The sequence below is a fragment of the Pseudonaja textilis genome, chromosome 1, assembly GCF_049901715.1.
Source record: "Pseudonaja textilis isolate UNSWEBS1 chromosome 1, rPseTex1.2, whole genome shotgun sequence".
NCBI classification, from domain to species: Eukaryota; Metazoa; Chordata; class Lepidosauria; order Squamata; family Elapidae; genus Pseudonaja; species Pseudonaja textilis.
Genome location: NC_141990.1, coordinates 39,683,084 through 39,707,755, shown reverse-complemented (window position 1 = coordinate 39,707,755; position 24,672 = coordinate 39,683,084). Strand labels below are relative to the sequence as shown.

General features: G+C 44.8%; 2 protein-coding genes across 8 annotated transcripts in view; one reads left to right on the top strand and one right to left on the bottom strand.

Annotated features, from left to right (window-relative positions):
* LOC113433350 (cullin-9-like) overlaps positions 1-2,438 on the top strand; it is a 32,735-nt gene extending 30,297 nt beyond the window's left edge. For 3 of the 4 annotated variants that reach the window (XM_026695895.2, XM_087931876.1, XM_087931884.1), the window contains 2 exons: positions 147-343; positions 1,005-2,438. In XM_026695895.2, the coding sequence (XP_026551680.1) occupies positions 147-343; positions 1,005-1,289 (482 nt within the window). In that variant the 3' untranslated portion in view covers positions 1,290-2,438. The remainder of the gene's footprint in view (positions 1-146; positions 344-1,004) is intronic. The other variant, XR_015743344.1, reaches the window with a different exon arrangement.
* Positions 2,439-4,471: 2,033 nt separating this feature from the next.
* Positions 4,472-24,672, bottom strand: part of LOC113433351 (phosphofurin acidic cluster sorting protein 2-like) — a 154,907-nt gene continuing 134,706 nt past the window's right edge. Inside the window, exons 10-25 of one of the 4 annotated variants that reach the window (XM_087931919.1) lie at positions 22,649-22,742; positions 22,008-22,079; positions 19,595-19,722; positions 18,913-19,045; positions 18,358-18,462; positions 17,758-17,864; positions 17,234-17,388; positions 16,844-16,954; positions 16,619-16,721; positions 12,456-12,488; positions 11,766-11,808; positions 11,259-11,301; positions 8,353-8,494; positions 7,245-7,468; positions 6,928-7,041; positions 4,472-6,570 (exon numbers count right to left, since the gene is read on the bottom strand). In XM_087931919.1, coding sequence (XP_087788045.1) covers positions 6,455-6,570; positions 6,928-7,041; positions 7,245-7,468; positions 8,353-8,494; positions 11,259-11,301; positions 11,766-11,808; positions 12,456-12,488; positions 16,619-16,721; positions 16,844-16,954; positions 17,234-17,388; positions 17,758-17,864; positions 18,358-18,462; positions 18,913-19,045; positions 19,595-19,722; positions 22,008-22,079; positions 22,649-22,742 — 1,723 coding nt within the window. In that variant the 3' untranslated portion in view covers positions 4,472-6,454. The remainder of the gene's footprint in view (positions 6,571-6,927; positions 7,042-7,244; positions 7,469-8,352; positions 8,495-11,258; positions 11,302-11,765; positions 11,809-12,455; positions 12,489-16,618; positions 16,722-16,843; positions 16,955-17,233; positions 17,389-17,757; positions 17,865-18,357; positions 18,463-18,912; positions 19,046-19,594; positions 19,723-22,007; positions 22,080-22,648; positions 22,743-24,672) is intronic. The other 3 variants (XM_026695896.2, XM_087931906.1, XM_026695898.2) reach the window with 3 other exon arrangements.

The following is a 24,672-nucleotide window of genomic DNA, read 5'->3' as shown; positions in this document are numbered from 1 at the left end:
CTTGACTTTGGGCTGCTCCCGTGGAGCACTTGGTTTACAAGCTTCAGTTATGAAACAAGAGAGCTTTCTGACTAGGTGGGACAGAGGCCCCTGAATTTAGAAAGACCCACATTTCTGCTCCTCTGAGGCTGAGTCTTTTTTGCTAGGTATTTTAAGACTGAATGAGGAGGTACTAGGACATGTGTCTGGTCAGCGCCTGTGCCTCTTGCCCAAATCGATGTACCTGAATGTGGAAGAAAAAATATGCCACGCTTTGGAGGAAAAAAGGAACTTCATCTGCCGCCTCCTCAACCAGATCCTGAACGAGGAGCAAGAGATACATATCGACAGCCTGGTATTCAAGGTATAGATTACAAGGATTTGACCCTTTTAATCAGCCCAGCCGGTAATCCAAAGAAACACTATAATAGGCAACTGAGACTGGAATTGCTAATGCTAATGATATGGTTATAAAGTGCAGTGTACATGACATTGCTTAGTGATGGCAATGCCAGCAATTCTGACTTCCAGGCCCATGCAAGGTATTAACTGAGGACTTCATGTAACATGGGAAGAGGCGGGAATCCTAGGCAAGCAGGCCAGGGTGAGGACTAGGGGCCAGCAGGGGACTAAGGACTGTGGGCAGGTGCTGCAGGTAGGTGCTGAAGAGTCCAGGCAGGTGCTATAGGAGGCTGGGAGGGTGCCACAGGTAGGTGTATACTATGGAATGCTGGTGGGCAGGCCAAAAAGTGGCAAGAACAACTTGCAACCTCCTGCCAGCTTTCCCCTCGACTTTGCAGCAGGGAGTTGGAAACGGCACATCACATGACCGCAGGATGCTGCAATTGTAATTGGGAGCCGATTGTCAAGCACTTAATTCACTATCACTTGACCCTGGGAACATTGCAATGGCTGCAGTTTGTGATTAGTTGGTTCAGAGCCATCGTAACTTTGAATGTTGTGAAATGAGTGGTCATAACCCAAGGATTACTTGTAATTCCATTCATTCTTTTTTCCTCTTCCAGGTAATCGATTCCTACCACAAACAGAGGCATGGTTCACCTTCCGGCTTCTTGGGAAACATCTGCAGCAGTGCGGATGTCCTCTCTTGTATCTTGTATTTGCTAAATCAGGGTTTTGTCCAGCGCCAGGAAAATTTTCCACAACTATTACAGTGTGTTTGTGTGGATATTCCAACCCCAGCAGTGCCAGAGAACCAGTCTCAAGTAGTATTTCAGACTATGAAAATCAAAAAAGTGCCCAGCATGACTTGTATGGAGAAGAAACAGACATTTTCTACATTTAGGTAAAAGTGGCTCCTGCTATGTGTGTGTGTGAGAGAGAGAGAGACAAACTAGGGAGGTAAGCCTAGAAGGTGTTTATAAAAGCACTGATTTCTGGTTAGTATGGCTGTAGGAAGTTTCTTGTGTTTGTCCTTCCTACTGGTTTTCTACATGTAGCACTGAATGCTCTAACATTAAAAGCTAAGGAGAAGAACAGAACCAAATGTTGCACAGAACAGTTTTCCAGTAATACATTTTTTTTTCCTTCCTTGAAAAGGACTGGCTCTGTTCTTCCACTGCCAGGCTGCAGTTGGGGGGACATGACCTCAAGAATAATTCAACACATTTTTTTTCTACAGCCTGAGCAAGGTGGCTCAATTCTAAAGGCCAGACAGTTCAAAACATTCTCTCCCCGCCACCGCCGCCGACATGTATCTGCCTATTTCTAGACCAGGGGTGTCAAACTCAAGGCCCCGGGGGGGTGGGGGTGGTTCTTAAATCTGGCCCACGGGGCCGGCCTGGAAATAGCAAAGGACCGGCCCACAGTGCCTCTGGGAACCAAAACGGGGCACAGGGGGCCACACACAGCCTATTTTTGGCCTAGACGGCTGCCCCATTTTGGCCAGCAAAGTGCTACAGGAAGGAGAACAGGCCACGGGGTGTGTGTGTGTGTGTGTGTGTGTGTGTGCACATGCCCACCCCATTTTCACCAGCAGGGTGCTGTTTTGGATGGCAGGGAATCCGTCCCATCTCCCCCCCATGCCTGGCCAGCCTGCGGAAGAGAACTACATTCCACTTCCGCCCTCAAAGAAATCCAGTTCAACACCCCTGTTCTAGACTGTTGGGTTGTCAAAGGATGTAGTTGTAACTTCCTTGTTATATGATGGATGGATGGTATCTTTAGAGTCTTTGATGCATGACTCTTGCCTTAAAGCAATGAACTTTTTCTATTTATTTGCAGTCCTTGTCAACTTTACAACAAGGAGTGTGTTTTTGTAATCCCTGTTTATTTAACTAGAAAAAACACTCTTCAGTCCTTAGTAAAGAAGGATTTCTATTATCACCTGGGTTTCTTATTTAGACCCTTGCATCCCTGGACAATAATAGTTGATAAAACTTGGATGAAAGGAAGTTTTAGATCAAAATAAAAATGAGATACCTGTTCCATTTCCTTAACCTTGAAATTAAGAAAAATATTTTTTAAAAAATATTTTATTTGTGGCATATGATTTCAGATGGTTTACCTACTTGCATTTTGCGCATTATGAGCAAATAGTTGCTTATTTCACTATGACAACTAATTGCTTGGGGACTCTATTTTTTCCCCTTACAGCGGTAGATTGCTTGAGATGTAAACATGAGAAATGGAAATTCCTGCTCAGCAATATTTATGATAACATTTCCATGGTTTATGTGCTGAGCTACTTAATTATCTAGTGCAGCTGCCTTCCACTTCAATTCTTTTCTATGTGTTATCCAAAGTCTTGGAAATGCATCAATTGCCATATTCCAAATAAAGACAAATTTGGCAATATACAGAATGTGGCATTTTGAGTTACAGCCAGAATTATGCATGATTTAGCATAAACTAGTAAGCCCACTTCCACCTTCAATAAATTAAAAACCACAAATACGATCTACTTTACTTTGTATGCTCCAGGGAACCTTTTGCACATATTCCCATTTTCTACAATCACAAACTGGAAAGGCAATTCTTTAGATGGTGGAAGTACTGTAAGTATTTAACATTTATAAAAAGCAACTTTCAGCTGTGCCTATATGATTAATTCTTGTGCGGCCCACAGACCTTTTTCATTTCGTATCTTCCCACTCAGTTGTACTTTTCTTGACACACTTTTCCTTCCTTTGCAAATGGTTTTTAGCAATATGAAGCTCCACCACAGGATAGATTGGGCTAAGAGGAAGCCAAAAGGGACTACAAGGGATTGGAGAGTATGATGATTTAATGTAAAAGACTAAATCTTTGGCCTTGGTGACCAACCCAGATTGGCTCCTGCAATGTTATCTTGGGACATGTATATTTGCCTTCATTTGTAGTGCAAAATCCTACAGGATTTGATTTTAAAAAGAAAATACTGTAGGCTTGCCTTCAAAACAGTTTCTACCTCCCTTGCCATACAAATTGTATGCTGTGCAAGGGGTAAAATTCAAATACCAGATATGTGTTTTATTACCTTATACAGTATTTTTTTACATCAGTAATGATAGTGATAGCAGGAATAGGCTGCATTTTTCTCCAAGGAGGACCGCATTTCTTTGGCATTAGAACCGCAACCTGCGCAGGCAAAGTATAATCCAAAGATTGGAACATCCTGCTCCATCCCCCTTTCTTCTCTTTCTCTCTACTCTGCCCAGAGAGACAGACTGCTACCCCATCAGTTTGATGAGTCAATTATGAAAGGAGGCTTGTGTATCTCCATAGACATAATTTCCACCATTGTTGCAATGATTTCATTACACTTTTCAGTACTATGTAAAACTTAATTATTATTCATGAAAGTTATATGCTGCCTGACTCCCAATGATGCTTGATTTTATAGATCTACAACGGTATGTAGGTCTGAGTCCACTGAGCTTCATAAAAAGGCTTTGCTTTAGCTCTTAACTCCATTCAGAAATTGCTGTTGAACTGTAATTTTAAAGGTAGAAAATATTAAAACATGGAAAGCAGCCCCATTAATTGTAATTATTGTCCTGATTCTGCCAATTCTGATCATGATCCTGTCATGTCCTGACATATAGTTCAAGACTAAATACCCTCATCCTGGTTCATAAACAAGCAGACAAGGAAATATAATGGGGTAAATATGGTCATTCACTTCTGTCAGGAGCTGCTAGGATAACAGGCTATATATTTTTACTGTATTCCCAATGAATAGGGATGCCTAGATAGGCACAGTAGGTGGGCATAGAGTTGTTTAACTGCACACAAAAGACCTAAAGCTGCCCGTTGAATTGTGCTGTGTTCTTCTGGTTGACATTCCCCACCACCACTTTCACGCCTGTCTTAAATTCTCTGTGTGTTTCAGACTGTATTTTAGTGGGAGGGGGAAGCCTCAAGTATCCAAGCAATTCCACAAGTAAGGACCTCTTAACTAGCGAAATCCTTTGACTGATGCCTTGTGCGTCTAAATCACGAAGAACAAGATGCAATTCCAAACAGAATAAAATCAAGTTGATGCTCTCGGTCACAATGGTACCAGCATTAATTTATTAAAATTAATCCAGAAAGCAACCTTACATTAACAAAAATAGAATCTTGTAAAAAATGGGATTTACCCACCATCCCTGCTCTCCTAACCATGAGCAGCTGCATTCGCCAGGCAGGCGCAATACCACAGTTTAGGTCTCTTAAGTTCGGTAGGACACACTTTCAAGGCAGGGGACGTTGGTTTGGCAGTTCTAGTGACACAAGCTCCAGGAAGGTAAGACGTCCTGGCCTTTGGAGCCTGCATGATTCAGGGATAAGAGAATGGATGGGGACATTAGTGAATCCAACAAGGGAAGGAAAAGAGGCACTAGTAGCTGCCTTCTGACACTCTTACTTTCGCAAACTCACTTGTTCGATTTCTCCTGATCAATTTCAGCAATTTTAAAGGTCTGTTACTGCACATCATTGCACCTGACCTTGCCAGTGGATTTCATACTTGCCAGCTTCATCAGTCTGCCAGTGCCACAGATCTATTACAACACCACAGCAAAGGTGGAACTGGATACAACTTGTGGATGTAGCAGCTACCCTGAGACCTGTCCGGGCAAAGTGCTGATCTGGGGAAAGGGGGAAGGAAGCACTCTTACTGGCTATAAATGGAGTGTATTGATTCATAAGCCGGTTCCATCACCCAAGAGCACCTTTTTCTTCATCTGAATAGAGGTGGGAGGGGCCCAGCTGGCCCCACCACTTCCACCTCGCTTTAGATATTAGTACTTCGCCTTACCTATACAGCAGGGCACAGCAGTGTGGTACAGGCAAAGGAAACAAATATGCAACATTTACGCAGAGCTAAAATACTTCTGGGGAGAAAATGGCCTAACCCCGTCCCTCCAGATACCTTTTCTTACTCTGAAGAAGAGCTTACAGCTCCCTGCCCACTTCCATCTTCCCCGCCCCAATACTGCTTAGCAAAGTTTTCCCCCTCTATTTTATTGACAGGGTGTTCATTCAGAATCTAGTCTACGATTCTTTCCTTTACGTGGCTGGAAAAAGAGTACTCTTGTCTATTGGTTCATGGCACAGCCTGGACCATTTTCTCCTGGCTGAAGTCCAGTTATGTGCCATCTTCTTTCTGTTGTGCTCACAGCTGATGAATGGAGGAAACGGTTCCTCTAGCTGCTTAAGAAGGTAAGAACGACACAAAACGGCTCGCAGACCACCTCCTGTTAAGCAGCCTCTGGAGCAGATCCAGAAATCGTGCTTGTCTCAGTTATCAATTCCTTACTCTTTGTGTTAGATACTCTGCTCTACACATTCTAATTGTGTGAGAACAATGCCAGCTCCACTCCAAATAAGAGGAGAGACAGGGCTTCATGTTAAAAAGAAACTGCAAGATGCCAAGATGCCATAGCCCTCAGTGAATTCTGAGATAGAGGACTGCCAATTGGCACTTATGGGTAGAGGTCAACTGGTCCAGAATGTTTCTGGGCAAGCCTGGCTAAGCAATTCTAGGAAAAGGATGTTAACACACATTTTTCCCCATTAGAGATTTACAAGGTAGCAGCAAGTTAAAAGAAGACCTGCCTTCCCATTTCTTGCCCAAGCCAGCTAGACAAGGCATGGAAAGGAACTCTGTCCCACCTTCCACAAGCAACTTGGGAAGCTATTCAACCCTGCTCAGCCTCTTTCCTTCCTGATGTCACATGAACAGAGAAGACAGGCCTGATATTCTAGTCCCAAGAGTCTGTGTGGAAAAGCCATTTCTCTCTTGTGTTTTTGTGTGTGCATCTGTCTTCCTTCCCTTTCCTACAACCCAAGTTCACATTAAACTAAAAAACTCATGGGTGAGACATAAAGCAAATTGGGATGCTCCCTGCACAGAACAAATGGAGCAAGTAGAGCTCTTGCCAGAGTCGGCTGTATATGGGCAATCAGTCTTCAGAAGCAAAGGAAGCGGATGCTCCTCCTCCTGGTCCATCTGGCAGAGCCCAGGCTCTTCCATACGGCTTGTTTCGTATCACACACTCTTTGAGTAGCCAAAGATGCCAATTGGAAAATGTTTGACGTGCGTTGGCCACTGTGCAGCCAGCTGGAAAAACTTCACATCATTCCACTCCACACCATCAATACAAACTGTAAGAAAGATGACAGAACATTATCATTCTAGGAGCGGTAAAGGCAGGATAAATATCTAGGTCAAGCTCTAGAGCATGTGTGAAGGGAGAAAAGAGCCATATTAGATAAACAAACTGCGTGCTGGTGCTGGTGAAGGAATTGAACCCTAGCTTTTTTGTGAAGTATCTTCCTCAAGCTGAAAGTCTTCAGATATATGGAGACCGGAACCCATCTGGAGGTCACTAGATTGGGGAAAGCAAGTGTACAGACTTGACGGACCCACGTGGAGACCTGTTCTCTGACCTTGTCAAGTAGAAGGGGAACTCTGCCCAGATAGGTCCCAAACTGGAAAAGTTTTTGAGCCGACCCACTTACCACGCAACATGGTGTTTTGATGCTTGGCTGTGCAGATCAGGCGAGTGATCCCTTCGATCACTTGGCTTTTGGGTTCCAAATCCTTCTCCTTGGGTTTCTTGCTTAGGAACATCACTGCCAAGAAAAGATCATGGCTCAAACAGAGCTAAGTCCAAATTCTACTAAGCCATTAATGGGCGAAGTAGCTAATTCCAGAGTCTATGTCAAGCCACAAGCATTTTTTTTATGAATTATGTTAATTTATACCCGTAGGGCATTCAGGGTGACTAAAGGCAAACAAGGTGAGACAACCTGAGGGAAAAAAATGATTTGACTACCTTTTTTGTTTTTCTCCTTGGTGACCACAGTCATTGCCATGGTGTTAGGTGGGGCGAGCTCTCCTGGACTAGGGATGCGGCTGACCTGCAGGGAGCGGAAGTTGCTTTTCAGGGTGTTCTTGATGCCTATTTCCCGCTTTTCAGCCTCTTTTCTCTTCTCTGGCCCCTGTGCTGTCCAGTAGTCCACCTGCAGACCCATCACCTCCACACCAGGGCTCAAATTGCTGAAAGAAGGGAAAAAGAAAAACCATCGGAATTAAGTTGTATACTCCTCCGCAGGACAAGATGGCATTGTACCATTCCAGCCTAGAAGAGAAGAAGAGATCAACATGCTGTTATTTAGTTTAATTCTGAAGCGTTCTGATCTCTCATGCGCTGTTAATATTTGCTTTTGACTTTCACTCGGCAGTGTTTTTCCTCTGAGTAAAAATGCTGCAATTCATGTACCTTTATAAATAGAATGACTTTCCCCCTTTCATTTTCCAAGTTGTTGTTTTACAGCCCAGGGTCACTGTAATCAGTCTTTGATATTGTCTCATTCCTTTAGTGGTCTCCAGCCATTCAACAGTTGAATTTTCTTGTTAGATTTTCTTTTCTCATGGAGCCACATTTCTGTGCCAATACTGTTATGGTCCCCAAACAAAGAATTCTGGCAATACCTCCAGCATTTCTACAATAAATATACTCACTGGATGAGTACATTCTTTTGCTCATCTGTTTCTGTCTTAAAATCATTCAATCTTCTAGGAAGAACTGAATTAGCAAAACACCGTATCCTTTTGTAATCTCTTGAGCCTCCTTAAGAATGATGCAGTTGACTCTACTCTTCTCCTCTCTCCGTTTTTCCCCGAGGGCTCCAAGAAAGATTAAGGAGTGAAATGGTGCTTTAAGCATTGTAAAGGCTTTATGCCCTCACCAAAAGTGGGTTTCTGGTCCAAAATCAGAAATTCTGATTCCAGTTTTAGAGTGGCAACCCTGTAACGCTACGTAAGTCCTGGTGCAGCGTGCTAACCGAAGAAATTATGCCAACCTAAAATTGCTAAACGAAAGAACTCTACCCAGTTAATAGTATCACAAAACACCCACAAGTAAACTGAAAAGTGCTTACCCAGTTCCTGAGAGCCCACTGCTGACAGAGGGAGAGGGCGGAGGGGTTCCTATAGCTTCCTTGGTATAAGGGATCCCTCCACCAGAGGGAGATGATGAGCTCAGCAGTGAGGTGGAGCAAATGGTAGCATCATCAGAATCAACTAGGAAAAATTGTGAGAAAGCACCTGATTACGGTATATCTCTTGTTTGCCCAGAGCACTTGGGGAGGAGTGAGGAGCAAAGGAGATTTCTATCTGCTGTCAGAGCTGGGCTGCTTCCATATGCCTTACCCTATAAAAGTTACCAAGGTAGCTGCTATGGAAGGACACAGTTATGTGCTATGTTCCCAGACAATGTGGAAACATTCAGCAAAAGAAACCATGCCATGGTGTTGGCATGTGTTTGCTTTTCCCCACACCTGCAACCAAAAGAGCATTGCATCTGGAGATTCCTGATGCCCTGCTCGCTAGCTAGCTTGAAGGGGAAATCCAAGATGAGCCTCTTCTGTGGTTTCAGGACATAGGATTCCAATGAATTTCTTCCTGGCTGAAAAAAAAACCCCACGTTCTCCCACTTTCTATGCTTCGTTTTCCAGTCTTTTTTCTGTTTGGTCTTTATAGATACAAACTACTGAATGTGCTATTATTACTAGACATGATTAATGTACATGATTTATTTTATGCTTAATTAAACTTGGTATTTTCCAAGTGAACTGTAATTGAATTCATGTAATTGGACACATTTGATATAGTAATATTTATGTTTGAACAAGTATTTTCAGCACAATGTCTTGGTAAAAAATGTGGTGCACAAATAAATTGGCTGCACCTCTGCCCTAGAGCCACAATAACTACCAAGTGTTATTATTTGATTCCTATTCCTTTATCAGAGAGAAGGGAGGGAGAATGCAGGGAGAGACATTTAATTTTACTCAGTAACAATGCATACTTGCCCTTTTGAGTCTTCTCAAAGACAAATGTCAAAACAACACTTTTTCCTCTAACGGTACGACACCGCTTCTCAAGTCACAAGACAAAACAACAAGAAGAAGCACTGTATCTCTCTGTAGTGGCAATGCGGAATACCACTGTATTTTGAGGAGCTGAGTGACCTAATTTGATTTCTCCTTCATATTAAGAAAAGTTTAAAAGTTTAGAGCTGATTTTGAGCTAACCTATTTGCTTTACACTCTTGCGGAATAAAGGAGTCTTTACATAGCTGCAAAGCTTTCCTTATCTCTGAAAGTTCCAGAATGCCAGTGCTCATCCCAGAGTCATGTGCCACCCTGTCAAAGTCAGATCTTCAAGTCTCTTGACCTTAGAAGCAGAGCCTTAGAAGTCATGGCGCCAGATTTTAATGAAAACCTCATACTGGCCTTTTTTTTTTTTTTTTTTTGGCTGCTTACAGTCCTTTATTAAAGGCTACGCTTCCTGCAACAGTGGCACGTTCGAGGGGGGTTAAAATAGCATTTTTGTATCGCAGGCACCCACAACAGTTAAGCAGCATCTAGAAGCGTTCTGAGAAAGACCGATGTCCAGAGGAAAAGGGAAGCCCCCTCCTCTTGCCCGCAACAGAGGAAAGCAGAGCTCGCACCAGGCAACGCTTCCTTCTCATGGCCTACGATGACTGGGGTCAAGCAGTTCTTGGCAGAGAACGAGGGGCCAACGGCCTGCCGGGGCTCCATCCACCGGCCTCTCCAGGCAAGCGCCCTTCCCAGACCATGAGACCCTCGTCACTGCCTGGTCGAGGCTCAGCTGGGCTCACAAGCCCCTTCCCGGCCTTTAAGCGGGAAGCTTCTGCACAGAGCCTAGCACAGGGTACTGGGGAAATTGGCCAGACCTTGGAGGGGTATCTGCTGTCATTAAGGATCTCTTGATAGCTTGTAAGAGATTTTGGCATCATCTTGCTTGGTGTACAATATAGGCTTTCTATGTTATGCTTTTAAATTTGTTTGCTTAAGTCAATAATAAAGCTTAAATCCTCCTTATTCATTGTATACTTCTTGTCTCAAGACCCAAAAGAACTATTAACTGGACTACCCTGAAACTTGGCAAAACACCTTCTTTGTCCCAAAAGACCTCAGAGAACAAAAACAGTAAAAAATGATCTGAAAAACCAATTAAAAGCACCCATAGGATAATAAAAGTAACAAAAGTACAATAATTAAAACATGGAGCTGTTTCTGCATGCCGTAACTGGGTATGGGTGAATGCTTCTCTTGGAGGGCATTCAGAACCATTTGATGTTCAGATGTTTGCTTGAACGCCAAAAATAAGGTAGAGGGACATCGGCCTATTCGCTACGTTTTTCTCCCCCCACCTCCTTGTTTCTCCTCAATGTTATATGATGGGTTTGGTAATGAAGGAGAGATGTAATCACATTCCCCTGAACATGACTGCAGTTTTCAGCAGATCCAAAAACCAAACGAGACAACAGATGCAGCCATAATGACTCCCCTCCAGACTTCCCAGCCAAATGGATGGCGGTTGAGGAGTGAGAATGAGATTGACAGAATGTGAGGAAAAAGGGGGAAGGGTCCTAGCTCTCCTCAATTTGAAGCCTTAATGGCATCAGGAAAAGATTGAAAAGGACAAATGGATTTAAAGAGGAGCTTCCCAAATATCAATACAGTCAATTGTGAGAACTGCCATGATCATCTACTGAAGAATGACCAGGCCTGGATTCATTTTGCCTCTCTTGTTTCTTGTTTTTGTTGTTGTTCTCAAAAGCCCAGGCCTCAGTGATGTGGAAAACCAGAAGAAGTTATAGTTGAGGCAAGTTGCCATAGCATGACTTCAGCTCTCTGCCCCATAATTACCCCAAGTGTTCCCTCGTCTGCAGGACACAAAGCAGGAGTGAAAACGAGGCAAGGTGGTTGCCTCAAAGACCCAACTTTTATCACACACCCCCGTGCCCACTTCTCACCTGAAGTGCTGAAGGATTGCTCCACAAGTCCCACTTTCACCACCTGTGTGGGAGGAAAAAATTGCTCAAAACCAAGAAATTGCAACAGGCAATATATTCCACCATCCTGACAGGTAGATCTGGGAGGGGGATGGGTGCAGGGGGGTGGGAGTGGGGTCCACAGTGTGGGTTCAAAAAGTCAGAGAAGCTGCCTGTTTTTTATGTGCATCACAGATGGAGATTTCATTGCACCATCATGTCTGCCATCTTGACTTTTTGGCCACACCCTGAGAACCTCCCGGATGGGCCCACCTACAGCTTCACAACAAAAAAAAAAACCCCAACTTGCAACAGAGTTCATGTGTATTCATGCAAGGCATACACATTCAATTTTCTTCTGCAGGCATCTCAAGAAGCAAAGGAAATGGCTGGGGAATTCTGGAAGTTGAAGTCCACACATTTTAAAGTTCCCAAGGTTGGAAAACTCTGCTCTAGCAATTACTGGCTGATGCACTCCAACGCACTTACCCCAACAAATGGCACAAATTTCTGGCAGGAATCCTCATCTGGGCTGTAAAAACGGAACAGAGGCAATTACAAATGGCAAGCCCCTGAAGAGTCCTCCACTTGCAAAGGCCACCTGTGAAGTGGAGCTCACCCAAAGCTTTGCCTCCCATCATCCTTTGCTGGTCAAGTTACCAACCACTGTCGAATAGCTCTGGCCCCACCCCTTGCAGTGCCGTTGGACACAAGCAGAAAGGGCAGCTTTGGGAGAAATGGACTGACTCCAGGATTAGGCCAGGCAACCCCAGCAAAAGCCTGATGTAATCAACAAGCAGCTATTGCAGAGGCAAGCAATGGTGTCTCTTCCTCGGGAAGGTGGAAGGAAGCGGGATGGTTCCCTCACTCTCACATAGCATAGCAAACTCCCCCCTCCTCCCCCGCGCAACCCCAATGCTGAGCACAGGATCACAGTGCGCAGGAAAGGTGGGAAGGCAAAGGGAGAACGCAGAAGAGACTCAAGAGGAAGGAAGAGAGGCCAGCTTCCTTCTCTGCGACTTCCACAGGCGGGAGTTCTCACATGCAACCAGGGACAGCCAGCAGCCTGGCCTCAGGCAAGACAGGCAGGGGAAGCACTCATTCTGTTCCTAGACAAAGAGATGAGACGGACGGACACAGAAGAGAAAGGCAATACTGCAGCAAGCCACAGTCCAATACCTGATATAAAAATCAAAATAGAGGCTTCTTTTCCTTGAATGCCAAAAACCAAGAAGAGGGACAGGCGTCAGCACTACTTGAATACAAGCAGTTAGACTCTGGCGCTGGGAGACAAACACAGTGCCTATCTCACTTGGCAAGGCTGGGCCATCAGAACCATATTGTACTCAACGTGGGGAAGGAAGGGGAGAGAAGAAAGGCCCAGTGCGACTCCTCGTGGCCTTTGAAGTAGTGGTTAGAGAGCAGGACGTTTCTTCCCAAGGCCACCTTTCCAAGGTATTCCTGGTTAGCTTTCAGCAGAAGCTAGCTCAAACTCCACAAAGAGGAACAGGAAGATTTCAAATCTTTTCAACAATTTCCCACTTAACATACTTACTGTACTTTGGAGTATTTATGTTGCAGGTGCTCACAACATGCCTCAGAGAAAGAGAGAGCTGTCTTACAAAACACTGGTACCAGCACCGGCTCCACATTTTGCCCATTTGCCTGCCCTTTCCCAGACAACAAACCAGAGGCCCAGGAGCCAGTTTTTGGGGGATAAGTTGTTATAAGCCACAGTCAGAACACAGAGACAATGTAAAATCTGGCAGAATTCAAACAAGACAGAGAGGAAGAGAAATAGAGAATGAGAATAAAAGAAAGAGAAAGAGACATGGGGGAGAGAGTTTGCTGAGGAACAAGAGTGAGGATACCAAACTAGCAGTAGTGGAGAAGAGGCCAATCACTTTAAAGATTAAAAACATACTGTTCCATCAAATAAACCTATTGCCACCAGTGAATTAAAAGAATGGCTTTTTAAAAAATGTGGTTTCCTGCCTAAGAGAGGCCTTCTTTGTCATCCACAATGGACCTCCTGCCTGGCAGAGACCGCAGCCAAAGAGGGACACGTCAACTTCTGCTACAGGCCTTCTCCGTTCGTTTTGTGTGATTGTAGTGTTGATGCTCTCACAGATCCAGACATCTTCATTTGGTATGAATGCTCATGTCCTCTCCATTCAGATACCAAACAAACTTTGAAAAACATTGAAAAAAAAACTGCAAATCATTGCCACTGCTCTTAAATTATTTTTAATTGTTTTCCCTGACAACAACAAGGTATCTGAAGTGACCTGGAACTCCAGGCATTGCAAGCAATTCACCAGGGAGATGCTAGTGCATTCCCTGCTCAGCCGGGATGTTGGCTGGGTTCTGTCCTCACACATTAACCGAGTGTCCATCCAATGCCACACCCCATGTCTCCCTATGGCTCCGCTTTATGAGGTGAGATGTGTTAACAGAATGCATGCTCTCTCTGAGGAATGGTTGTCAGAGAAATACCAGAAGAAATACAAATGTATGAATGGTTCACTAAGGCCAAAGACAGGTTCTCTCCACCTACTATGTACTTTGGAGTATTGGAAAGATTCTATTCTGTTTTTTAGAAAGTTTAGGCGGGGAAAAGATAAAAACGATTTATTCAAAGCTCTTTAGGCTCAATTTAGTATTAGAAAATGTCAGCATTTCATTTCATCATTAATTTTTGACTTGAATACCAGTATACTTTAATAATGGGGGAAAATTTAAATACATATGTAGGCCTTGTCCTCCTACTCATAGTTTGATTTCTTTGCCTTCAGTTATCTGAGTAGTGAGTTCCTTGAATTACACAGCACTATCTTTTTCCCTCCTGTCTTTGACAGTTAAGGCCACCGGGGATATAGAGTGACGACATCAGAGCGAATTTAAATAGCCTTTTTAAAAAAAAAAAATAAAGTAAAATAGGTGCATTCAAGTATACTAGAAGCTTAAAGCACCTCTTTTGTTGCTTTCCATAATAAAAAAATGATATCGTATAAACTGACAGCTCTTAACTAAATTTCAATGACACATCCTTAGGATCTCTAAGAGTCCCCCCCAAAAGGGGTTCAGGGACCATTTTTAGCCCACAGGCTCCCTTCTTTACAATAATTGCAGAGTCTGCAATGCCAAGAACTGGCTCATTTTTAATGCTGGCATTATATAACAACAAGAAGTTCTTGTACTCACAACCGTCCTGTGTTCGGATAACTAAGTCGGTTCTTTATGACCTACAGCCCTGCCCCACCCCCCTTCGCCGCCCTCCCCTTCCTCTCTCAGTGCCGCAAGGAAGGTTTCATTTCCTGGCACATGCTCTTCTTCCATCGGTGGGGCTTTAGCACAGAATTGCTCCTCGGAGCAAATCAGCAGAGGTTAATTTAGAGCAGGGGTGTCCAACCTTGGCAACTTTAAGACTTGTGGACTTCAACTCCCAGAATTCCTCAGCCAGCAAAGCTGGCTGAGGAATTCTGGGAGTTGAAGTCCACAAGTCTTAAAGTTGCCAAGCTGGCTGAGGAATTCTGGGAGTTGAAGTCCACAAGTCTTAAAGTTGCCAAGCTGGCTGAGGAATTCTGGGAGTTGAAGTCCACAAGTCTTAAAGTTGCCAAGGTTGGACACCCCTGATTTAGAGCAAGGCATCCTCAGCATCTGGAGGCTGGTGGGTTATTTGAGGGAAAACCTGTCACAGAGAATCTGCCAAGATGGAAAACATCCCTTCACCAGGAAGCAAACTGGTGAGGTTGCCCCCCTGCTGTCCTTTCTGGCCTCCCAGGATGCCATCGGCCTTTTTGCGGGGCAGATCTAAAACAAAGGTCTGTAACTGCTAGTCTGTGAAAACATCTGTGGGACCTATGTGGAAGTTGAATGCATCCTTGGAAATAAAGATGATTTCGAAGGCCGGGCATTCCTTTGAGACACACAACTTTCTTTTTAAACACTGCTTAAAAATGGCTTATAGAAATGAAAACATCGCCATGCCTCCAATTCAAGGACAGTCTGCTTGGGGAGGGCAGAGTTTCCCTCGGTCCAGGAATGTCCCAGCAAAGAGCAGAGTCCTTTCCTGACTTCCCCAGAAGCTCCCCCATTGAGTGTAGCAAACCAGCTGTATATACTGTCTGCCAGTCCCCCCTTGGCTGCAGTGAAAAGCAGAGGACGGTGGGGCCTGATGTACCCCAGGCACTTGAACGGTGGCAGGAGGAACGACGCAAACAGCACTTGCAATCCCAAAATGACTGTTCAGACCAGACTTTATCCTGGGCAAAAGCAGAAAAAAATGCCTATCTATTCTGCTTTCTCCTGGTTGCCCTGTCCTTTAAAGCAGTGGCCCCCAACCTTTTTTGTGCCGTGGCCCGGTACCGGCATCACAATGATCCATGGCCCGGTACCGGCATCAGCACGCATGACAAGGCAAGGCAAGCCGAGCGACTGGCCAGCCAGCCGTTCCCCGCTTCTCCCCACCACCTTCAACTCCTCCTTTGTACCTTTGTTGGTGGGCTTCGCTTCGGGACGGCTTCAGGACGGTCGCTTGGCTGGCTTTGCCTTGGGTGCTGAAAGAATCCTCGCGCCTTAGCTTTGTTCGAAGCCCCCCCCTTCATTGAAACTAAGGCACTAGGATTCCTTCAGGACCCAAACGCTGCTTTCCAACCGGAAAAGCTCACCCGGAAGCACTTTCTCGTCAAACAAGATGGCGGCGCCCAGCAAACCGGCGGCCCGGTAGGAAATGTTCCACGGACCGGTACCAGTCCGTGGCCTGGTAGTTGGGGACCCCTGCTTTAAGAGCTGTATGAGGAAAACACAGCAAAACCTGGACATGTTCCCTGGAAACACATAGAAAAGAGATCATGTAAAGTAGAAGCAACAACCACCTGGTGCTCCCAGAAGGATGATTTGAGGGGGGGTGGGTTCCAGGGGAGGCAGAGAGATATCAGGTCATTAATGGGTAGACCAACGACATCAAGTAGATAAGAGCTGTTAAACATATAGGCACCTACAGTTTTTTTCCTGGTTTGGCAGCATCACAGAGATGATTCTGGTTGTAAACATATAAGGCCTATTTTTGAGCATTCACTATAGTATGCTTTGTGTGTGTCCTGTCTCGACATGGCAGAAAACAAACCACAGTCTTCCTCCTCTTATCAGGCCTCAATGCCCAGCCCAGCATACCACCCTCCCACACACCAAGAAATATGGGGATGCAGCCATGCACCACAAGGGATGGGCTCCACATTACTGTATGTGGGTTCAAATGAATAATCCTGTTACTGAACAAGGCCTGTAATGGAATGAAAGGAAGGAGAGATGAAAGGAAGGGAGACTGCAAGCTGTCCTACCTCTTCTGTTTGTAGGTCAACATGGCCTCTGAAATGGGTAGCTGGTGAGATACATTGGCACCTGTAATGAACTGAGCAACCCGGCCAGGGATGTCCACAGTATCTGGAAAGAGATGGAGAGAGGGGGTTGGAGGGGATACAGAGAGCACCAATGAGGCCCAGGAACTACTTAGATCAAATATCCCATGATTGGTCTGCATTGCTACAGCCCATTCTAGCTCTTACCTGAACTAGGGGCCTCAACTCTGCTAAAAAGCTCCCTCCAGGCTGCATCCAGAAACAGAGTGCTGTATCTATTATCAACTGACCCAAGGTACTTGGCCAGGGGGTGAGAGCCTGGGAAAGATACAAAGCATTTAAATAAAGGAAAGAAAAAGAGGAGGACACAAACCAGATAATTTCCTCATCCTCTCCTTACAAAGTTGAGCCAAAGGTCTGAGCACACATACATGAATAGCAAATCGCCTCACCTCCACACATTTCTCTAGCCCATGTTTCCTTTTGCTGGTTGGCATAGCTGCTTTTGCATGCTAACGGAAGGAAGGAAGGAGGGCTCCCCTGATTTAGAATATGCCACAGCTTTTCAGAACTGGCGCCAGTGGGCAAGACTCTTACCCAAGGGCACCACGAGAAAACGGAGGTAGTTCAGCCAATCAGGAGTCTTGCTGGCTAGCTGCTCCACAAAAAAGCGCAGGACGATGCTCAGGTAGCTCTGGTCCCCTGCCACAGCCACTTTCACTGGGGGAGGCATGTGGGAGTTACAGTTACAGCTGTGAAGGAAGAGAAATTCTGAGAGGTTTGAAGGCTGCAGATCCAGGAGAGCAACACCAAATCCCCCATAACCTACTGCCAGCACTCCCTCTGGTTTAACCCCCCCCCCTCACCTTATTGGAAGATCCTAGACTTCCCAACTAGCCAACAGTCTTTCAGTTGGAGAGAATGGGAAGCTGTGCATCATTGCCTTGGAAAGCAGTGGGCCGTGGAAAGCTGGACCAAATGAAAAGCAATTCCCATCTCTGAAGCTACAACCAGGGAGGCTTCAGGGTCCACACAACCAAGTACCAAAGTTCTCAGGCACACGGTTAACTTGGGAAACCTATCAGAACCTGTTCACCATGGCCTCAGCTGACTATACTCACTATCTCTGAATGCGAGAAACAATTGTGTTGAAGGCAGCCTGGACATCTGCCATGGAGCAGGTGGAGACCATGGGTTGCTTGTGTTCTTGGAGCTGATCACATAAGTACTGCCAACATAAAGCAAGAAACATAGAGAAAAGCAGCTAAAACAAATACGCAACATCTCTGGTCTCAATGTTCTGCTCCTATTCTTGGCTCTGTGGTTTGAATGGGAGGAGAACTCTTCCTGAGGTAACAAGAAGGACTTATTTGGGATTTGATGCTTTATGATGCTTTTACAAGGCAAAATTGTACCAAGACACGGCATATTGAATTTACCTGAATGTTCAGCAAGTTTAGATTGTTACATTGCCTGACTCTTACTCTCATTTGATGCCATATAATTCATGAATCTGCAGCTATCTATACATCTGATTTGGTACACTCCTCTGTAGTTTTAATGTACATTTAAATTGTTTTAAATATTTCCCCCCTCCCTTTTTGGCCAACGTGCTCTGTAAACCCCTGATCTGCTTTTCACAAGTTTCCCTTCACTTTCAGAGCAGAGGGCTTAGTTCAATGCAGCCCCTGTCCCATCAGCTGCCTTCAGGGCTTCCTCACCTGGCCTTGCCACTCTGTGATGTTCACCAGGATGATGCTCTCAGGCAGCTGCTCGTCTGAGACCAGGATCTGGTTGAGCTGATCGTACACAGATTTCCGAGGCACCTGCAGCAGCAAAGGAAAACCATTTTCAGCACAAATGTCTATGGAGACTCTCAGTCATCGAGGTCATGGTTGTCCCAAAGGTGTCGCTCCTCTCCCGGAGGCATTGGACTTGCTGCTTTTTCTTTAAAGACATTTCACTTCTTCAGCTTCTTGGAGGAGAAGCAAAATGTCTTCAAAGAAAAATCAGAAAACCCAACTGCCACTTGGGAAAAAGCACCTTTGGGACAACCAAGTTGAGGACAGTTCCAATCCCTGCATCGTCAAAGACCATAAAGATAGGAGAGGTTTTGGCTGTCTTGAGAAAGTTCCAAATGTCTCCATTGCTTTGATTTTGTTTCTCCACTCCCCATTTAAGGCATTTCTGGGGCCCCTTCTCCCCACCCCCACCCCGGTGCCGGGAAAGAGCCTTTCTCGCCCCACAAGCCAGCATCCCGCTCACCACTGCCTAACCTGGCTGTTCTGCCGGGAATCTGGGGAGCCCTCACTGTCCAGGCTACCGGTTCGGTCACTGTGGCTCTTGGAGTTTTGTCTATCCTTGACAGACATACTGCGAGGTCGCCAGAGCTGCTTGTTCTCAGCTTTGCTGAAAGACAAACGGCAGGTTATCAGCACAGGTTGAGGGAGGGTAGCCAGGTCTCAGATGTCCAAAGAAAGTCCCTGCTGTGCTAGTGAGCAAATGCCATGAGCAGCCAGAGTTTCTAAGTCACCAATGGCTATCGAGACCCAAAGATAGAGACTGAACAGGGGGAGGGGCGGCTAAGCAAGTCACACTTACAGCAGGGATTAATTGGACATTGTAAAACAAAAAATACTGTTTGTCAAAGTCTATAAACATCGACTAAGTGTACCACCACCTATGCTTTGATTATTTATATATGCTATGCCAATTTAGGATTGAAAGGGTATCTGGGAAAACATCTTAGGTTTTTGAAGAATTTACTGATTCAATTACCTTATGAAATCATAGGCCAAGAATCCTTGCCTGAGCCACAGCAGACTTAGGGTTTCTACCTGAATACTGGCCCCAAGGGGAAAGAACCTTTTTTATACTCTAAAATCCTCCTCTGCATGGCCAACGTAGCTGCTACCTATGCAAGATCAGCTGCCCATCGCCAATGAGGGCCTTTCTTACCTGGGCGAAACAGTGGCTGGGAACTCCGGCTTGCTTACACTGCTCAGTTGGGCAAGCCTATCCATGCTGCTTTCCTTCAACACCGTCTCAGCTGCTCCTCCTGGACAGGAATCGTTTGCCTCCAGCTCCTGAGATCATGTGGTTATTATATTTCCAACATGCCCAATAACCAAAGAAATGATGATGCACAGAAAGCATTGGAAAGTTTGTGGATGCGTTTTGCTTTGGAGCCCCAGGAGAATGTCAAATGGAATGGTTTGATTGGCGTGCCTCTTACCCACCGGCGAACGTTTTTCTTCAACCTCTTCCCACACCTCAATTCACTAATGCACATTTCTACTCCCACTGCTAACACCATGACGGGCCACCTCTGTAGCTCACCCCAGCCAAACAGACAGAAGCGGAAAGAATGCTAACGGGAAGGTCGAATTAGGAGTTGTTCCACACTTTCAAAAAAGAGCCACATTTAATTTACACGATTCTAGAAGGTGGGGAGAAAATCCTCGACTGTGCCTGAAAAGCTGCAGGTACCCCTTGACTTACAACCACAACTGCAACCAGAATTTTGGTTGTTGAGCAAAGCGGTTGTTAAAAGTTAGATGTCATACGACTGCTTCATTCAATGACCACAATTCTGGCATTCCTGAGTGAGGTCGTTAAGCAATCTCATAGATCACAAAGCCGAGGGAATCCTATATAAGCAGTGCCTGGTGCGTCGGGGGAGCGGGGGGGCTCTTGGGAGAACCTGGCATCTCTCTGTTCAGGAACTGAAAATCCTCCCTGCCAAAAATCTAAGCAGGATTTTAAGCCCCTGAGCAGAGAGACACCCACAGGCAGCTTGACCCTGTCTCTGAAGGCCTTCCTCACTCAGGGGTACCCTGGGCTCCTTACCTTAAGCTGGGCTGCCTCTCTGCTCGGGGGCTGAAATCCCTGCTTTGATCTTGGTTCTCTTTGTCTTTGGGGGCTGGCTGAAAGATCTCCCTACGGAAGGATTTCAACTCTACGTCTGCTTGGATTTCAGTAGAGTCTCCCTTTGAATTTGGATGTGGATTTCAACAATCTAAGCAAGCATGGAGCTGAAATCCTTTGGCAGGGAGCTCTTTCAGTCAGTCCTCCGAGATTAGAAATAGTCCTCTCGGCAGGCTTGCAAGCTTTCCCGCAATGACTTTCTGGGGAAGCCAGCAGACAAGACTGCAAATGGCAGTCATATGATTGCTTGTAAGTGCAAACTGGTTGCCAAAAAGTCAGGTCACTATCATGAGACTGGTAGTGCAATATTTGGCAATGGTCAGAATTGCTTTACAGGCCCCATTGCACCCTTTCCAAAACCACCATTTATTCAAACCATCATTAAGCAAATGGTCGTAAGTCAAGGATTACCCGTATAATTAAAGAATATGTGATTCCACTGTGCACTGAGATGGTGGGATGAATCAACAACTGAATTGGCCAGCAGAATGTAGCCCTTGAGAACAAAGTATCAACCAAACAGAGCTATGTACAACCATTGTGTTTTCAAAACTCCCTTCAACATGGTACTTTCTAGATTCCCTTCATTCCATCCACCACTGCTCCAGGATGTAGATATGCTAGCAAGAGCTCCAAATATTTTGGTACCCACAGGGACTGTGGATGTTTATAGAGTAGAAGAAAGCATAGGGTACTGTTCTTCGTGTGAATGTAGTATTGGGGAGCAGTACCCGGAATATACAGAGTGGATGACTAGTGTATCTAGCGCTGATAAAGAAAGATTAATTGCTAGAATTTCCCCCAACATTGCCAATGTATCTCAAGGGCTCCTTGAGTCGTTTTCTCCCACCACCTCTAAAGCTGCTGCTCACACAGACATTAGAACAGACTGAAGCAGGAAGATGCTTAGACCAACCACTTACAAATGCTTAACTTCTAGATCTCAGTTTACTGTTCTAAAAATTCTCCAAATAGTTAGTCTAGTCCCCATACATATGGTTGCTCGTGAGAAACAGTATAACAAATCAGCCAGAGAAAGCATCTCTTTGTTGTGAGCTAATGAGTTTGATGGGTCAAAGCAAAAACAAAATATATGCGGGACCATATGTGGCAGGGCCCCATGAGTATAAGTGGCAAGGATTGGGCACATCTACACGGTGAGTGCCAACCATTTCAGAATCCTTGCAGTGGGAGACATGGCAGCTTTGGTTTATCTTAGGAACACTCGACTGTACGATATTTTGGAAATCTGGACCCAAAGACTGTTCTGTTCCCAATGGAATAGCTATCGTTTGCCCAGGATCAGTGTCAAACTGATGGCCACTGGCAACCAGGATCAGAGTAGCAACATGAAGTCAACCATTTACTCATTTGGATAAACTGCCAGGTCAGTTGGGAGGGTGGCAGAAACTTCATAAAACAGCTAGGAAAGGAGAGGACTCACCATAGCTGCATTTTCCACAGCAGCCTCATCTTGGGTGCGTGGGATACCCCCTTTCCACTTCTCTGCTTCTCCCTAGGAGAGTGGGCAGAGAGCAAGCAGGCAGGGGGAGGGAAGAAGAAAATGGGTGAGTAGTGACAACTTTGAACCCATGAAATCTTAAGACAGGAGTAGAAGCAGGGCTATTCCAGACAGGGGAAGAACAGGCACATGTCCAAAGGCAGTGTGCTTTCTTCTCATTGTCCAGAATATTGGGGAAAGACCCAAGGGCCACAGAAGAAGTTGTAGGGGAAAACAGCCACCCCCCCCCATTTCATTTGGTCACTGCAGGAACCCAAGGAGCCCAGCTAAGTAAGTTTGGTTGGCTTGCTCTTATCCTACTTCTTCTAAATTGGAAAAAAGGAAGCTCATTAAGGAAAGACAGAAGAAAGAAGAAAGCAAATGCACGTAGCAGGAATTGTTATTAAAGCACAGAGTTTCTGGATGGGCAAAACGGAAAGTCGGGGGAAGGAGGGAGGGAGAGAGGGAGGGAAGGAAGGAAGGAAGGAAGGAAGGAAGGAAGGAAGGAAGGAAGGAAGGAAGGAAGGAAGGAAGGAAGGAAGGAAGGAAGGAAGGAAGGAAGGAAGGAAGGAATAACAACTCACAGGGCTGCCCGACTCTCGCTCCTGCCCTTTTTGGCTGTGCAGACTGCTGATCTCAGTCTGGGAACCAGAGTGAGAGACGCCCTCAAAGAAGCGCCTGCAGAAGAAACAGACAGACAGACAGACAGACAGAGAGACAGACAGACAGAAAGAGAAACGAGGGAGAAGTGAAGTCACCATAACCAAAGCTCGAATTCCACCCCATTCTCTATCCCCATGGAGCACCACAAGCAAAACCATCACCAAAGACCTGGTCTTCCAGCAACACAAAAAGATGGCTGGATGGAAGGGAGGGCCGATCCTTGTGAGCAAAGGGGTTTTTGAAGTGTCACCTTCAACAGAGAAGGAATAAAAGAGACCAAAGCACTTCTACTTCCAGCTAGAACAAGTATATTCTCCCCAACCAGCTAGATTCTCTCTTAAAGTAACTGAATCTGCACAAGAAAGGGGGCAGCTATTGTTCAGATCTATCGTTAGGTTTGAAATGTCTGGGGGGAAAAAAAACCTCAAATGCAAAACTGAAAGGTAACTCTTTGTTACCTTCCTATGATTTCTATCATAGGATGAGAAACTAAGTGAGTCTGCTTTGGCTCAAGCTTGCAACTTTATTTTGTAACAAATATGCACCAACAGCACGACTAAAGGATAAGATCTACATTGCAGATTGGTCTAAGTCTGAGCTTTGGCACAGCGTTAAAGTATATTCCTGGGTTTAGGTAAGATTGAGTTGTATCAATTCTATCGGAAGATAAATAGAGTTTGGAGATATGGGTGTTTACTCAAAGCTACCTGCAAGAACTCAGATTACATGATTCTTTGTAAAGATCTTGCACTTCCAGTATCTGAAAAGGAGCGGGGTAAAATATCTGGTGAACACAGGTACTGTTTACACAAGGTGGAATCACCCAAAGTAGCTAAGATTTTTTTTTTTCAGATTTCACATTATACATACAAAGGTTAAATAAAGGTAAATAAATGTAATGTAATAATGTAATGTAATAAATGTTAAATAAATGTAAAAGGAGACAAGTTCCTTGCAAAAGTCATTCGAAGACCTTTGCAAGGAACTTGTCTCCTGTTACTTTTTAATCTTTATATATTGTTTCTATGTTTTAATATTGTACTGTAAATTGCCTAGAGTCTCTCTGCGAGGGGCATGGCAGTTCCAAAATATGATCTATAAACAAAAATAAAAACTAATGGGATATGCATAGTTGTGCACATATGTCTCCATAACCCCTCTAACAATACTATGCATGTCAGGGAATACCCACAAAGGACCATAACCTCAAGGCAAGCTCTATGGATGACCAATCTTAGTGTAAAACAAAAGAAAGCTAATATACTCGAAGGAGAAGTGCCATCAACTGTCAATTCTCATGTGCTTCTAACTACTCTAACAGTAACTCACTCAGCTCAAACCAACAGTTCTTCAGAGATGGAAGCATCTGGGCAAATAGATCTCTGGTGGAGCTAATTTCAAGGATATTGTCTTAAAGTACCATCTCAAATAGCAAAAAAACCAACGCCAAAGGGGCTTGCATTACCATATCACTACCTGCACTGAACAGATAGAGAATTTTTCTCAAATGGAAAAGGAGGGAGACACCTTCCCCCTTTTCTCAGGTCACTGATGAACCGCAGAACATTCTCAAACTTATAGGACAAACACAACCTTCCTTGTGGATTGATCAGCGGGGCCATTTTCCTGGAGATTTGAGATGTGCTTTATGCACCTTCTTCATTATCTATGCTTCAAATGTGATACAGATAAGAACATTCATCCACCAATGAAACAAATTTACAGGAAGTTGTGCAGATATGACCGTCAGGAACGAGGAGAACCTTTTCTAAAATCTTTGCTGCCTTGGGAGAAGTAGGGCTGGCACCACCAGAGATGCTCCAAGAAAGTAATATAGCCCCATTTCCCGCTTTGTAAACAAGCAGTCAGATATTCCCCCAAAGTTTTTTCTACCATCAAAAAAATAAAAATAAAAATTGAACGTTGTCAATTGTTGTTGACAGTG